Source organism: Fonsecaea erecta, assembly GCF_001651985.1.
Source record: "Fonsecaea erecta strain CBS 125763 chromosome Unknown Scaff1, whole genome shotgun sequence".
Taxonomy (NCBI): domain Eukaryota; kingdom Fungi; phylum Ascomycota; class Eurotiomycetes; order Chaetothyriales; family Herpotrichiellaceae; genus Fonsecaea; species Fonsecaea erecta.
Window position 1 is genome coordinate 3232393 of NW_017387244.1, and position 12562 is coordinate 3244954.

The following is a 12562-nucleotide window of genomic DNA, read 5'->3' on the forward strand; positions in this document are numbered from 1 at the left end:
CTCGTGGGCTTGGAGAGGCTTGGACAAAAGCTTGACAGATCTTGGGTGATGACCGAACAGATGCTTGTCTTCTTCTAGGTAGAACGACGACCGATCCATCATCTGCACTAGACCGACGCGAGATTTGTCGCCCGAGGGATCTCATTGGCACTCATGGCGGGAGGCCGACGGGGGTTGACGCAGCCCGTCCTTGCACAGCCACGACCAGCCCTCGACCGGTCTTACATACTTAAATGCAAGGGATTTGTTAACCTTGCGACGACGACCTTGTTCTACCAACAGGTCCCAATACCCAATATGGCGACGACGCAAGAGAGCAGCAGTTTTGGACAGGTCAAGGCCGACAGCAAGGGTGTCGGTGTTGTCCAACAGGCTGCTGCGAATGAGTACTTCTGCAAACGGTGCGACCAAACCATGGGCTTCGATTTGAAAGACGAACACGAAGACTGGCATTTCGCACGGGATTTGCAGGAGCAAGAAGATGGCAGTACCACAGCTGCACCACCGACGACTCAGGCAACTGCGAAACCTCCACCGGTGGACATCAAACAGGCGGGCACAGGGGATAGTCATGACCATGACCCTCCAGGTTATGCGCCACCGTCATATCCGCCACCCGGTGCTGCTGCGAGCCGACCAGCGACGACCACCTATCGCCATACCAACCAGGTCATCGAAGCGGGCAAAGTGCGTGCTCGAGACGAGGTAGGTTTATCGTTCCCAGCCAGGGCAGACAGACGTGACGTGGCAAAGGCACCGGTCTAATATCCCAATAGCAACAAATGCAGAATGCCCTGCAAAAGCTGCAATACCAGTATCGAATCTACAATAGTGACATCGAGCCCGAACACGAGACAGATTTCTACTGTAGCTGCCCCATCCACGTCTACCAGAGGATGAAATACAACCGATATGGAGTGCAGGAAATGTGGTCGCGGGCAGTCATGTATCCTGGTCAGCATTTGCCCTTCTGTGGCTGTTCGTGCTCTACGTGAAGTCGGCTGACCAGCTGGGAGCAGGCGAGAAGTCCTACAACGACAATCCTATGGCGCCGACCCTCTTCAGTGGGAATCCGTACAGACTCCGCGTCATTTCGCCCTACGGCTACAATCAGTCTTCCTGGGGAGCGCAAGTCCCCCGGGCGAAATACCACGCCCAGTCGATCCATCAGACCATTGCCCTCAACAACCGCCTGAATGCGGAGGCGCTGGCCAAGATTGAGGCGCTGGAACCAAAGGTCGACATCTGGAATGATGCTGCCCTAGAAGCTGCAATGTCTCAGCTGAGCATCATGGCCAGCATTGACAGGAAGGCATCAACCAAGGCAGGCAACGAGAATGACTCTCGCCAACTGCCAGAAAAAGGAACCTCCTCCACGGCGAATGGAAGTGCGGAGAGACCTGGCAAGTCATCGAGACTTTCCAGTTTCAGGCAGTCGATTGGGATCATGTCGTCGAAGGAGAAAGCAGTCGCGAAGACAGAGAAGATGGTCGATCGGGGTCGTGAGCTGCGCAACGCCATCCTCGCCGAGGAAGCAGGCCGGTGGCCGGACGAGCAGTGGCGGCACATCGTGGCCGTGTACCAGGAGAAGGTGGGTATGACGGGGAAGATTGCTCACCTGCGCGCCCACCAGCCCATCCAGTACCTCCACCTCCTCCGGGCCGGCTACTTTGAGCCGATTCCTGTGGCGTGGGCGACGCAGGCGTCGAACCCACTCAAGTTTAGCATCGAAGCGGCGGCGGGCTGGAGAGGCATCACGCCAGCTTGGCGAGGGTATGAGGACACTGCCGAGGAGCGGCTCTACTGGGTCTTGAACCACCGGGAAGGCAGCGTCGGCGTGAGATTGAAGCCCGACTTCATCTCGGAGATGGACATGGCGCGCGCCAGAATGGCGACGGCCGTCGAGCCGCCGCCCGAGTACTACTCGGCCACCGACACCTGCCACATGCAACACACCTCGGAGGGCTACTCCAAGCAAGTCATGCCTCGACCCTTTGTGGCCTACGACCGCCCCGAAGTCCCGACCGACGACACCATGATTCTGCTGGATGTGTCTGGGTCCATGGACTTTGATCCGGTGCGACCACAATACGACCAGTATCTGATCACGGGCTATGCCCGGTCCACACAGCCCAAGAACAAAGGTGATTGAGGACTCCCCTCTGTTTCGCTTTGTTTCGTTTCATTTTACCCATACTGACTGACCATGTCCACCACAGACGTCGCCAAGGCCATCATCCGCCGCTTCACCGACGCGATGGCGAACCACGACCACCAATTCCAGGGATACGACCTGGTGACGTTCTCCAACTGGGCCGAGCACATCGGGACGGTCAACCACGCGAACCTCGACCAGATGTGGCGGCGGATCCAGATCGGCGGCGGCACGCGCGTGATGACGGGGTGGCAGAAGGTGAAGGAGCTGCACTTCCAGAAGCACTCGGCGTCGGCCACGCACCACCCGGTGTACGGGTGGCAGGCCGGACCGGCGACGCCGATGCTGCGGCTCCTGCTGCTGCTGGACGGCGAGGCCACGGACATGGACGAGTTCGAGCTGGACCTGCTGGGCCTGTCGTGGGCCCACGTCACCATCTTCCTCATCGGCGTCGACGGCTGCCCGCACCACCACCGCCACGCCAACGAGCTGCAGCGCATCAGCGACGTCAACCACCACGTCTCCTTCGTCGACGCCCAGGGCAACACACCCGAGCGCTTCGTCACCCACGAGCTGCTCAAGAGGCATCTGGGCTACGAGATCTCCCTGTCCGAGTTTGAGCAGATGGAGGAGCTGCCGGGGTATACGCCGTGATTGATTAATTGATTTTGCGGAGGACGGGGGTTTTGAGATGATATGGTTCCAGCAGCAATATGGTGGTTATATGATAAGTCATGCGTTGTCGGATGACTACGAGATATAACAAATTCGGCATTTCGAGGCATACTTTGTTAAGCGATATCTTACAGTTCGTCGAGGGATGGCAATAAAGTAAATGCCACGTTCAGTATGTTTGTCTGTCTGTCAAACTCCGAGTTCCAAAAAAACATGAATGATACGATTATCATCAACATCGTTTCCCGCTTTGGTCGTCGTTGTACATATCATCCATCAATCCTGTCCTGTTCTCATTCTTGGGGACATCTTTTTGTTTCCTGTCCCGTCTCTCCGAACCGAAGCCCACTCCCACGAACCCTATACCCGTCTGCTGTCTATCTATTTACCGACCGATGATATACAAGTGCGCGTGCGTCATTGTGGCGCCGTCCCGCCGTCGCGGCCGTGGTCGTGGTCGCAGTTGTGGCCGTGACGGCCCGACCCCAACACTCCAACAGCGCGGTCGCGACGCCGGGCTCGACGGGCGTGACGTTGCGCGCCACGTGCACAGCCTTGTCGGAGTTCCAGGGATTCGTCAGGCCGCGCACCGCCGCGAACGGCAGGCCCTGCGCGCACAGCCATTTGATGGCACAGGGGCTGCTGAAGCGGTCGAGCGTGGTGAGGAAGGACGGGGGAGGGTCGGCCCTGGTGGCAGTGACGGCGTGGAATGTGGAAGGTGGAGGAGATGGACAAGCAGAAGAAGGTCGGAGAGGGTGGTGGTGGTGGGAAGACGATGCTTGTTTCGCGGTCGATGGCGGATGAGGATTACCCCGGTCCGAGTCCGGTGGGTGGTAGTGGTGGCAGCAGCAGGACGACGGTATTGGTGATTTGTCAACGACGCAGGGTGTTGCCTGTAGCTCTTCACCGGGAGATGTGGACTCCTCAACAGTCCTCCGCAGCCACGAAGCCTCCCATACAATCCTCCTTCGCTCGGGCTGATAGATGATAGAGCCAGACGAGACTGAGGAGAGCGACGAGGAGGAGTAAGAGTGTGAAGAATCAGAAGACGCCAGCGACTCCGTCCGCGACCTGGTCCAAGACTGCGCGTCGCCTTCGATCTCCTCTCCGTGCTGGCTCGACTCGGAGTCATCCTCGACATCCAAGTCGTGGTGAGCGGACATGATATGCACTTCGTCGGCAAATGGGACGAGGTCGTCATCCTCCACGTGGATCTCGGAACGCATCGTCGCATACCCAAAGAAGCAGCCCGAGCCGTTGACGGAGAAGATCAGGTAGACTTTGCTGGCTGTCTGTGGAACGACAAGAGGGAAGGGAATACAACGTCAGCGGACGAGAACTCAGACTCATTTGATTTCGAAACCAAGAAGGAGGAGGAGGAGGAAATGGCTCGATGCCATTGAATCCATGAGCCCCCGAGTGTCAACGTACCTGAAACGCATGATTCAATCGCTCAACGTGCCGCTTCGGCACATGCCACCGACCCGTCTCGAGACTCTGGTAGAGGGCGTCGAGCGAGAAGCTCTTGAGGATGAAGTACTTCTCCCGGCCCCACGATGACCGATCTGCCTCGGGGAAATTGGCGAATTCTTCCACTTTGCTCCGCAAGCTTTTCGTCGCCCTGTCACAACAGGACGCGGCGCTCGATCCGTTGAACAGCGGCCTTTTGTTGACGCGGCTGTTGAGCCCGTAGTCGACCTTGGTCGACCTGCTCTGAGCCTCGTGCCGGATGCGGCAGTCCAGTCGCCTCCCCTCAAAGAGTCGAGCGGCCGCTTGACGGATGGCTGAAAGCCGTGCCGACTCCGAACTGAAGTTGACGAAGGCGTATCTCGCGTCTGGGTTGTAGGAGACGCTGAGCAGGTCCCACGGCGCCGGCTCGGAGAAGTAGTCCCGCAGACTCATGATGGTAGTGTTGGGGGGGATATTGCCGACCCATAAGGCGAACTCGCCCTGATGTCTCGGGGCATGCGTGCTTGGACGACGAGTAGGGCCTAAGCAGACTCGTTGAGTCACTGTTAGTGATCTTCAATTCGATTGTATGGTCGCGGCTCGACGGGATAGAGTGAAGGGTGTTCCTACCTTGTCGATAGCCATTACAACAAGCCATTCTTTGATTTAGTGGGTGACGTTGCACGGCTCTCACAGGGACTATGACTTTGAATAGCGAATGCTCCCACTCTCGATGGGATGTTGTTCAGAATCAGACGCCTTGACGCTTATTGTGAATATGTTGTGGTGTTCGATCCATCTCTCGACGGACACACGGCAAAGATATCATATCTGGATATACAACGTCTCTGCATCGCGAGAGACCTGACATCTCTGAGCAGGTATTTCGACCAGGGGATCCAATCAAGCATGTTTTGGGGGGTGTCGTCGCAGGAAAGGAGAGGTGGGAGGCCAAGAACTTGCGCCGGCCAAAATATGCTCAGCCACCCTTTTTGTCAAAAAGGAAATTTGCTCACGCCCGTCAACCCACTGATTATGGTCCCAGCCCTGGAGGGAGGTCCATCCGGCGGCCACTCTCCTGAGCTGGAGCCGCTTGCATTGCACACCGTAGAGCTGACATGCGGTGGGTGATGCCAAGGTGGGCGCCCATTGAGCAGATAATATGCAAACCCCAAAGTTGCTCACGTTCTCGAAGCTTTGTCACTCGTGTCGCCAGGTGGTTGGATCCGATTCTCTCCTCGCGTCTGTCGCTGTCTCCTTTTCGTCGAATGCTCCGACCGAGCCATACGTACAACAAAAGTACGTCCGTCCACAAGACAGCCGTGTGCAGCTGACTGATTGGCTGGTCGAAAGTCGACGAAGTACGTACTCCCTACTTTGTCGATACCGCTGATTGACCGAGTAATTGGAGACCCTCCGGCAGAGGACCAATGTCTTTCCGCAATTCGACCCCGGGGAATGAGGCGCTCACCAGTAGCGGGTTCAGCGACGCGTACAGGAACATCCTGAGTCTGGGCGGAGGTTGGGGGAATGTGAGGTGAGGTTGCGCGGGCGACGTATCTGTCCAGAAGAGATTTCCTCGGTCTAATCATATCTCCTGTCGCAGTGGTCCAGGCATATTGTAGGTGGTATCTTCCCCGACAGGATAAAGGCCCCCTTTCCCGCATTGGGCCAGGGCATGGACCGAGTATTATTTCTTCAAGTAACTTACCAGATTTATGTCTCAGCATGGCCCGTGTCATCGTCTCGGGTACCCTCGGCTCTATCTTCATGGGCATGAGCGGCGCCTCCATCGGTGCCGTGATCTTCGACACCGCCACAATTCCCTTTGTGGTGTCGGCGTGTGCGGGCTTCATGCTCGGTGCCGTGGGATTCTACCGTGACGCGGTGCGAAAGTCTCAGCGGGCACTGGACCGGTTTCCGCAGTTGCTCCAGCTCCATCTAGACTCCAACTTCCCGCACCGTGGCTTTGACACCTGGGAGGCGGAGCGGTTTCGGAGTGGCGTGTTTGGGAGAAGCTGGGTGTTGCAGAGCATGGCCGTCGCGAGCTGGTTGACGGCGACCCGCGCCATTGAGGTCAGTGTCTCATGTCCATGCACAGTCTCTGTGTCAATCAGGCCCAGAGATTGGAGGAGGTGTGATCTTTACTGGGGAGCTGTGGCTGACAGCGTCCTATGGGGGCAGCGAATCTACGAAGCTGAGGAAGAACGGATCCTCCTTCCTTTGACCGGGGCGGCGCAGGATGTGGATGACTCTGGAAACTAAGGCTGGATGATGGACTGGTGCCTGTTGCTGAGGCTGTCACCAATGCTGGGACATGGTGGTTGATATCCATCACCCTTCAGCGGTCAAGTTCCAGTATTGAGGGTATAAGTGACGGGATGAGGGAAAGGCAAAGACGATAGAAAACATCAGCTCGCGCTTAGACAATCAAAGATCGGGACATCCGATCATGAGAATTGTAAACTCCTCCATTTTCCTAGGAGAATTTCTCTCTGGACTCCTGTACACATGCGCATACGGGACTGTACAAGTCCCTAAGTATTTCCCAGCAGTCTGTGGACTGAATAACTACTCCTACTCAGTAGAGGTTCATAGATACTCGAGGTTTAACTGGTTGAATTTTGTGATTTACAGTAAAGAAGGACATGTTAGGCATAGGTGGGTTCAGTTAAAGCCACCCCTAAGAAATTGAAGATTTAGTTAAAGGTGTCCCCTAAAAGGCGCTGCCAAGCAGGTAGGTGGGCAGAAGGCGGAAGATACAGTAGGTAGGTAGGTAAATGGTAATTCCTGATTGGCACAATCCCAGAACCCACGCATACGTCATTGGGCTAGTGAGGCCCTGGTAAGCATTCCTGTGGCGTCCATTGGGGCTCACTACTAGGCCAGTCCTGCGCCCGGGACCATTTACCCCAGACGAAGCCATTTGGTTAAAGGCGGGGGCGGGACTGGGCCTAGTGAGCCTAGTAGCCTGGCCTCCTCCCTCTTATCCGCCCTCACATGTCACGGATCCCCCAGGGAAGGGAAAGGAGCTAGGCAGCGAGGCAGGTCGCCCCTCGTACCACATACCACACATCCAGCTCAGCTCTGTCTGCTCTTTGTAATCTATCTCCCCCCAACCCATCATCAAGAGGTTGTAATACTCCTTCTCCTTGCTACCTACCTACCTACCTCTATCTACCCTATCACTTACCCCCATTTTCCCAAACACACGTTAGGGCTGCCAACGGTATCTCACAGCTCCGAGGTCCTCCTCTCCTAGGCCTGTTATTACATCACTGTTTCCCCGGGCCCCCTATTTACACGTAGCCCATCCACCCACCATGTCCTCATCCTCGTCCTCATCCTCCTGGCAAGACCGCCGCTTCATGTTCCCGGCGGGCCGCGAGGTCCACGAAGGCAGCGCTGCCCGCCGCATGTCCGGCTCCTCCGGCAGCGACAAGACCGCCGACTCTCCCATCCTGACCAATGCCACCCCATCTGCTGCTGCTGCTGCCGCCGCCGGAGCGACACCAGCTCTGCCCGACTACCCGGTCGTGGACAAGAAGGTGCTCTCCAACCCGGACGCGTGGGGCGGCGACCGACGGTTCATGGGCATGGGCGCAAGAGAGGTGCACGTACCCGCGCGCCGCCTGAGCGGGTCGGGTGCGAACAAGCCCGCCGAGGTACCCAAGGCTAGCTCACCCCCTGCGACGAGCTCCGGCGGAGGTGTTGCGGCTGCGATTGCCGGGCGGAGACGGGTATGTATATTTACAAATACCACCTCAAGGATCCTTGCCTATCTCTAGTTGTGATATCTCCCCGCCTCTTGTGCAGCAAACTATGACTGACCCAGTCTCCTGACTGGATGATTAGTCCTCCGCTTCCAACCAAGGCGGTATTTTCTCCGGCCTCATGGCCAACCGAACCGCCCACTCCGAGCGTCGCCAGAGCTGGGAGGACATGAAGAAACCGGAAGGCTTCAGCGGCTTCTTGTCCGGGCTGGTCAATACCAAGCCTGCGGATGAGAAGAAGTAACGCACACAGACACACATACACACAATGTATCAAAAACAGAGAGGGTTGTTGTTGCATGCGAGAGGAGCGGGAGAGGAAAATGATAAGATTGACAAATATCAGACGTTACCAGGGCGTGTCCAAGGTGTTTGGTATTGGCTTCTTGGGCTGGACAAGGCCTTTGACAGAGAGTGAGCATGTGACAAGGGTGCAGTCCAGAATGAGAACTACCGTCTCGAAAGGTGGCTTCTGAGAAAATGAGTGGAACAGAACAGAAAATGAAGAAGACGAATAGGAAGATGTCTCCATCAATGCTGACATGAAAAGAATGCAGATGATGAAAAGTGAGACAGCACAAGCTGTATAACCAGAACTACAGAATGAGAAACGGATCTTGAATGAGTGAGCGAGTTGCTCTGGCTGGTTCGGTCTAGAAGAGTCTCATCCCGAGTCTGCTTCCCTCACCCAACGCAACTGTGGTTCTCTTTTTGTCTCTTTCCTAGCTAGCTCCCTTCCTTGCTGGTCAAGTTTCCCTGGGGTATCGTCGCAGCAGAATAAAAACGAGTGAAAGTCCCATTTTCGCGCTCCTCAAAGTAGTCAGTCAGTCAATCAGTCCTATATCCTGGCGAACGACGGCCATCTCTGGGTATTGGGCTCGTCTAGACAGTTGTCCCATTTACTCGCCCTTCATGACGACTTTCTCTTCACCATCCGGTGTCTGTTGTCCACTCGACTCGTCGCCTTCGACCTCGGCAGGGCGTCCGTGCAACGCCGGTCCTCTCTTTCCCGCGATGTCCAGGAAGATGGACTTGACCGTGTGCGCCATGGTCTTGCGGCCTTGCCAGAGAGGGAATAGGCCGACGCAGAACGAGCTGCAGAAGAGCCAGAGGATGCCGACCACGACCCAGCCTGTTCACATGAGAGAAAGACCGTTAGCATTGGATCAAGATCCAGGGTTGTGACGCAGATGGAGAGTGGGGGGTGACGGTGCCGAGCGACGATGTCGCAAAAACTCACCAGTAAAGAACTTCTTGGAGAAGATGTACCCGGTCCCGTACATGGGCATGGGCCACAACACCAACATGGCAATGGTCATGAAGCCGGTCAAGCTGCGCGAGATGATGGCCGCCTTGTTGAGCTTGGTCTGTTCGGCGGCTTCCTGTTCGGCTGTCCTCGCCGCAATCTCGCGTTGGATCTCTGTGTCCACGCTGGCGCGGCGGATGATTTCAGAGTCATCGCCCCTGCGAATCTTCTTCATCGACTGCCAGTCATAGTTCTGTCGACCGAAAGCGAAAGTAAGGATGGGGACGAAGACTAGCGGGCTGAGCAATGCGGTGACGTTGCCCGCCAACATGGGGTTGTTGGAGCCTGTGCAGTCGACGTTCAGTACACCACACTCCCTCTTGGCTGTGACGAGCCAGGCGATCAAGGCACATGCGAAGCCCAGCACAGGGGCACCGGCGGCGGCTTGCCAATTCTGGTCCTTCCACATCAGCGCCAGAGTGGCTGGGATGACCGCACTGCTGATGATACAACCCTGCAAGCAGATGCAGTTAGCATTTTATCACATGTGCTGATTGATGGGAGCATTACCATAAGAAGGTAGAGGTAGCCCATGCTAACACCGGCATAGAACAATCCGGTCGAAAAGGAGGCGAGGCAGATAGCGTAGACAATACAGGCAGCGTGAGACATTCGGATCAAGAACTTCCCCGAGGCCTTGGGGTTGATGTACGTCTGATAGATATCGTAGGTCCAAATCGACGAGACCGCAATCAGCTCTGCAGACGAGGCTGAGGTCACGGCCATGAAGACCAGGAGAAGAGTGGCGGCAGCTCCACCTTTTCCGAGCAGAGCGACGGCGGCATAGGGGAGGACCAGTCCTGCACTGACATCGGCGTGGGACATGCGGTTCGGGTAGGTCGGGAAGACGGGGTTGTTCTCGAGGGCAAGAGCAGCAAGTCCCATAGTCGTAGCACAAAGCCAGGGGATTGCGAACCACGAAAGACCGCCCATCACATACCCAGGCAGTGCGTCGACTGGCGAGGCGGCGATGGCTTTGTTATAGTAGCCGTTGTCCAAGAACACAGTCCCTGGATACATCAGCAGAAGCTTGCGAGATTGTGAGCATTCATCCTACCAAAATTGCCGACAATGTTGATCACAAAAAATATAGCTCCCTCTTGACTTCGCATAGTCAGATAGCTACCGTCTTTGTTACCTGACACGGGATGTCGTCTGGAAGCATCCACAAGAAGTTCCCATACTTTTCCTGGTGAGCCGGCAACCTCATTTGTGGCATAAGCGCTGAATGCAAACACGAAGATAATGACCAAGATAATAACTGTATGGATATAATCCGTCAAGAAAGTTGCTTTGATCCCGCCGAACATCGTGTACAATACGACGCCCACAGGGAGGAGGAAGCAGGCAGCGGCCGTGGGTACTCCACAGAGAGAGCTGGCTACAGCACTGCCTCCAGTCAAAAGCATAGCCGTTACGAGGATGTTCGTCATGAGGCCGAAAACCAGGAAGACAATGTGAGTTACCACGCCGTATCTGGCTTTGATCACTTCAAGAAACGTGTGTGCGTTGGGTGCACGCCTCTTTAATCTTCGGTTATGGTTAGCACAGGGCAAGGGCTGTGAGGCTCCAAAATGTAGAAAGCACTTACTCGATGGCCAAAGTTGCAAACAGCAAGATCTGAACAGTGGCTCCCGAGGCGTACCAAAATGGGCCAGAAACACCATACGAATAGGCCACACCGGAAGATTGGAGCAAGGTAGCGGCCCATGTCCAGCTGGACACCACAGCCGCGGCCACGAGACCTGATTTCACGGTTCTTCCTGCCGTCGAGAATTCTTCAGATGTTTGAACCTGAAAGGATGTCAGCTGTGGAACAGCCCGCAATTGGGCTATACTGACTTCTCCATGATATCGTTTCAGCGCCCATGTCGTCCCAATCATACCCAAGGCAAAAGCAAACCCCAGGCCGAGGATGATGCCATATCCGAACCCCTTAGAGAGTGGAACAATGGCTGCTCCTGCGGTATCTGACATCTTGAAACTAAGACGTCTGCCTTATGACACTAATTACAATATTTCCAGGCAGACTCGAGGAGGCAGACGAAGGCGGGATATTCAGGCCCGACAGCGGGCCTTCTCACCTTTTATAGTCCTAGGCTTACCGTTTGGTAGAATGAGCAAGCAGGCAGCTCCCAGCAGAAGAAATTCCGGGGTCGTGGAGAGAACCTCATCTCGCTCACCAGACAGGAGCACGCGATGGCTGGAGCTGAAAAATTTTCCTGCCCTTGCTGGCCCGATAACGGCATGAGGCACGACAGGCATGCTGTCTTCGATCTTCTCTCCAACCAAGCGAGAAACCTGGGGGAATGTTTGGCGTGGAGGTGTTGGTAGAGTTGACCTGCATTCTGACGCCAATTGCGGGTCCTAGACACCGGCCCCCGTTGGCTAACTGGAAACACTGATAAGGACAACATGGACGGGAGGAAGATACGTAGTGGAGTCTGAGGCAGATCACCCGCTGGCAGTGACAAATGTGGTGGGTGGCTTGTTGGGAGAGTGACAAGCCGTTTGAAAAATAGAAAAGCCATCTTATCAAGAAAACCAGCCTCGGTGATTGGTCAAGAGAGACCGTCATCGGGTATCTCCTCCTACACCTTCCCTTCCTGCCACCTCAATCTGCTTGTTACCATGCCTTTAGGCTTTGCCAATGCCCGAGGAAGGTCATAGGTATGCTTAAACTGATCCCATAAGACCCGCGGGCCTATCATTGTTCGAGATGATTGGTTGCGCCAGGAGAAAAGATCTGCGGCTCATTCGACATAGCTAGCCCCCAAGTGTTTTTCACGCCACGAAACACTGTCGTCTCCATTCAGAGATCCATCCATCGGAGCAAAGATGCCGTGCACAGCATGTCAAGGCTCCCGAGCAGATATAGCAGACCCAACATGGCTGGTCATTGGATCCTCAGGTTTCGAGCCCCAGCGACCTAGCAACAGGAAAATACTTCTCTCTCCGTTGTCCGAGGCAGCTGACCTACCTTTCTCCATGGAAGCACTTGTTTCGGTCTGCAGGGCGATATCAGACTCTGCGCGATTGGCGGATCTTGATGTTGGCTTGTACAGCATCCCGTTCTGGTCGCAGTAGCGTGCTCTAGCCACGGGCTCGTCCTTGGCTCCAAGGCTGAAATGATAAGCAGGGGTATACTTCGTACAGACAGATACATGCCTCCATCGATCGAGAACTCCAATTAGGTCAGTTGCC

At 55.6% G+C, this 12562-nt stretch overlaps 5 protein-coding genes across 5 annotated transcripts; 3 read left to right on the forward strand and 2 right to left on the reverse strand.

Annotated features, from left to right (window-relative positions):
* Window positions 1–297: 297 nt before the first annotated feature.
* On the forward strand, window positions 298–2809 carry AYL99_01151 (hypothetical protein; the record flags this gene model as incomplete). Its single annotated transcript, XM_018832667.1, has 4 exons — window positions 298–705; window positions 777–954; window positions 1020–2144; window positions 2220–2809. The coding sequence occupies 4 exons, from the start codon at window positions 298–300 to the stop codon at window positions 2807–2809; spliced, it is 2301 nt and encodes a 766-aa protein (XP_018698546.1).
* A 398-nt stretch (window positions 2810–3207) lies between these two features.
* Window positions 3208–4732, reverse strand: AYL99_01152 (hypothetical protein; the record flags this gene model as incomplete). The annotated part of the gene is made up of 2 exons (XM_018832668.1): window positions 3208–4122; window positions 4262–4732. 2 exons carry the CDS (start codon window positions 4730–4732, stop codon window positions 3208–3210), a joined length of 1386 nt encoding a protein of 461 aa, XP_018698547.1.
* Window positions 4733–6007: 1275 nt separating this feature from the next.
* Window positions 6008–6544, forward strand: AYL99_01153 (hypothetical protein; the record flags this gene model as incomplete). The annotated part of the gene is made up of 2 exons (XM_018832669.1): window positions 6008–6355; window positions 6464–6544. 2 exons carry the CDS (start codon window positions 6008–6010, stop codon window positions 6542–6544), a joined length of 429 nt encoding a protein of 142 aa, XP_018698548.1.
* A 1058-nt stretch (window positions 6545–7602) lies between these two features.
* Window positions 7603–8296, forward strand: AYL99_01154 (hypothetical protein; the record flags this gene model as incomplete). The annotated part of the gene is made up of 2 exons (XM_018832670.1): window positions 7603–8019; window positions 8135–8296. The coding sequence occupies 2 exons, from the start codon at window positions 7603–7605 to the stop codon at window positions 8294–8296; spliced, it is 579 nt and encodes a 192-aa protein (XP_018698549.1).
* Window positions 8297–8951: 655 nt separating this feature from the next.
* Window positions 8952–11335, reverse strand: AYL99_01155 (hypothetical protein; the record flags this gene model as incomplete). The annotated part of the gene is made up of 6 exons (XM_018832671.1): window positions 8952–9184; window positions 9293–9812; window positions 9869–10368; window positions 10416–10888; window positions 10950–11152; window positions 11201–11335. The coding sequence occupies 6 exons, from the start codon at window positions 11333–11335 to the stop codon at window positions 8952–8954; spliced, it is 2064 nt and encodes a 687-aa protein (XP_018698550.1).
* Between the last annotated feature and the right edge of the window lie 1227 nt (window positions 11336–12562).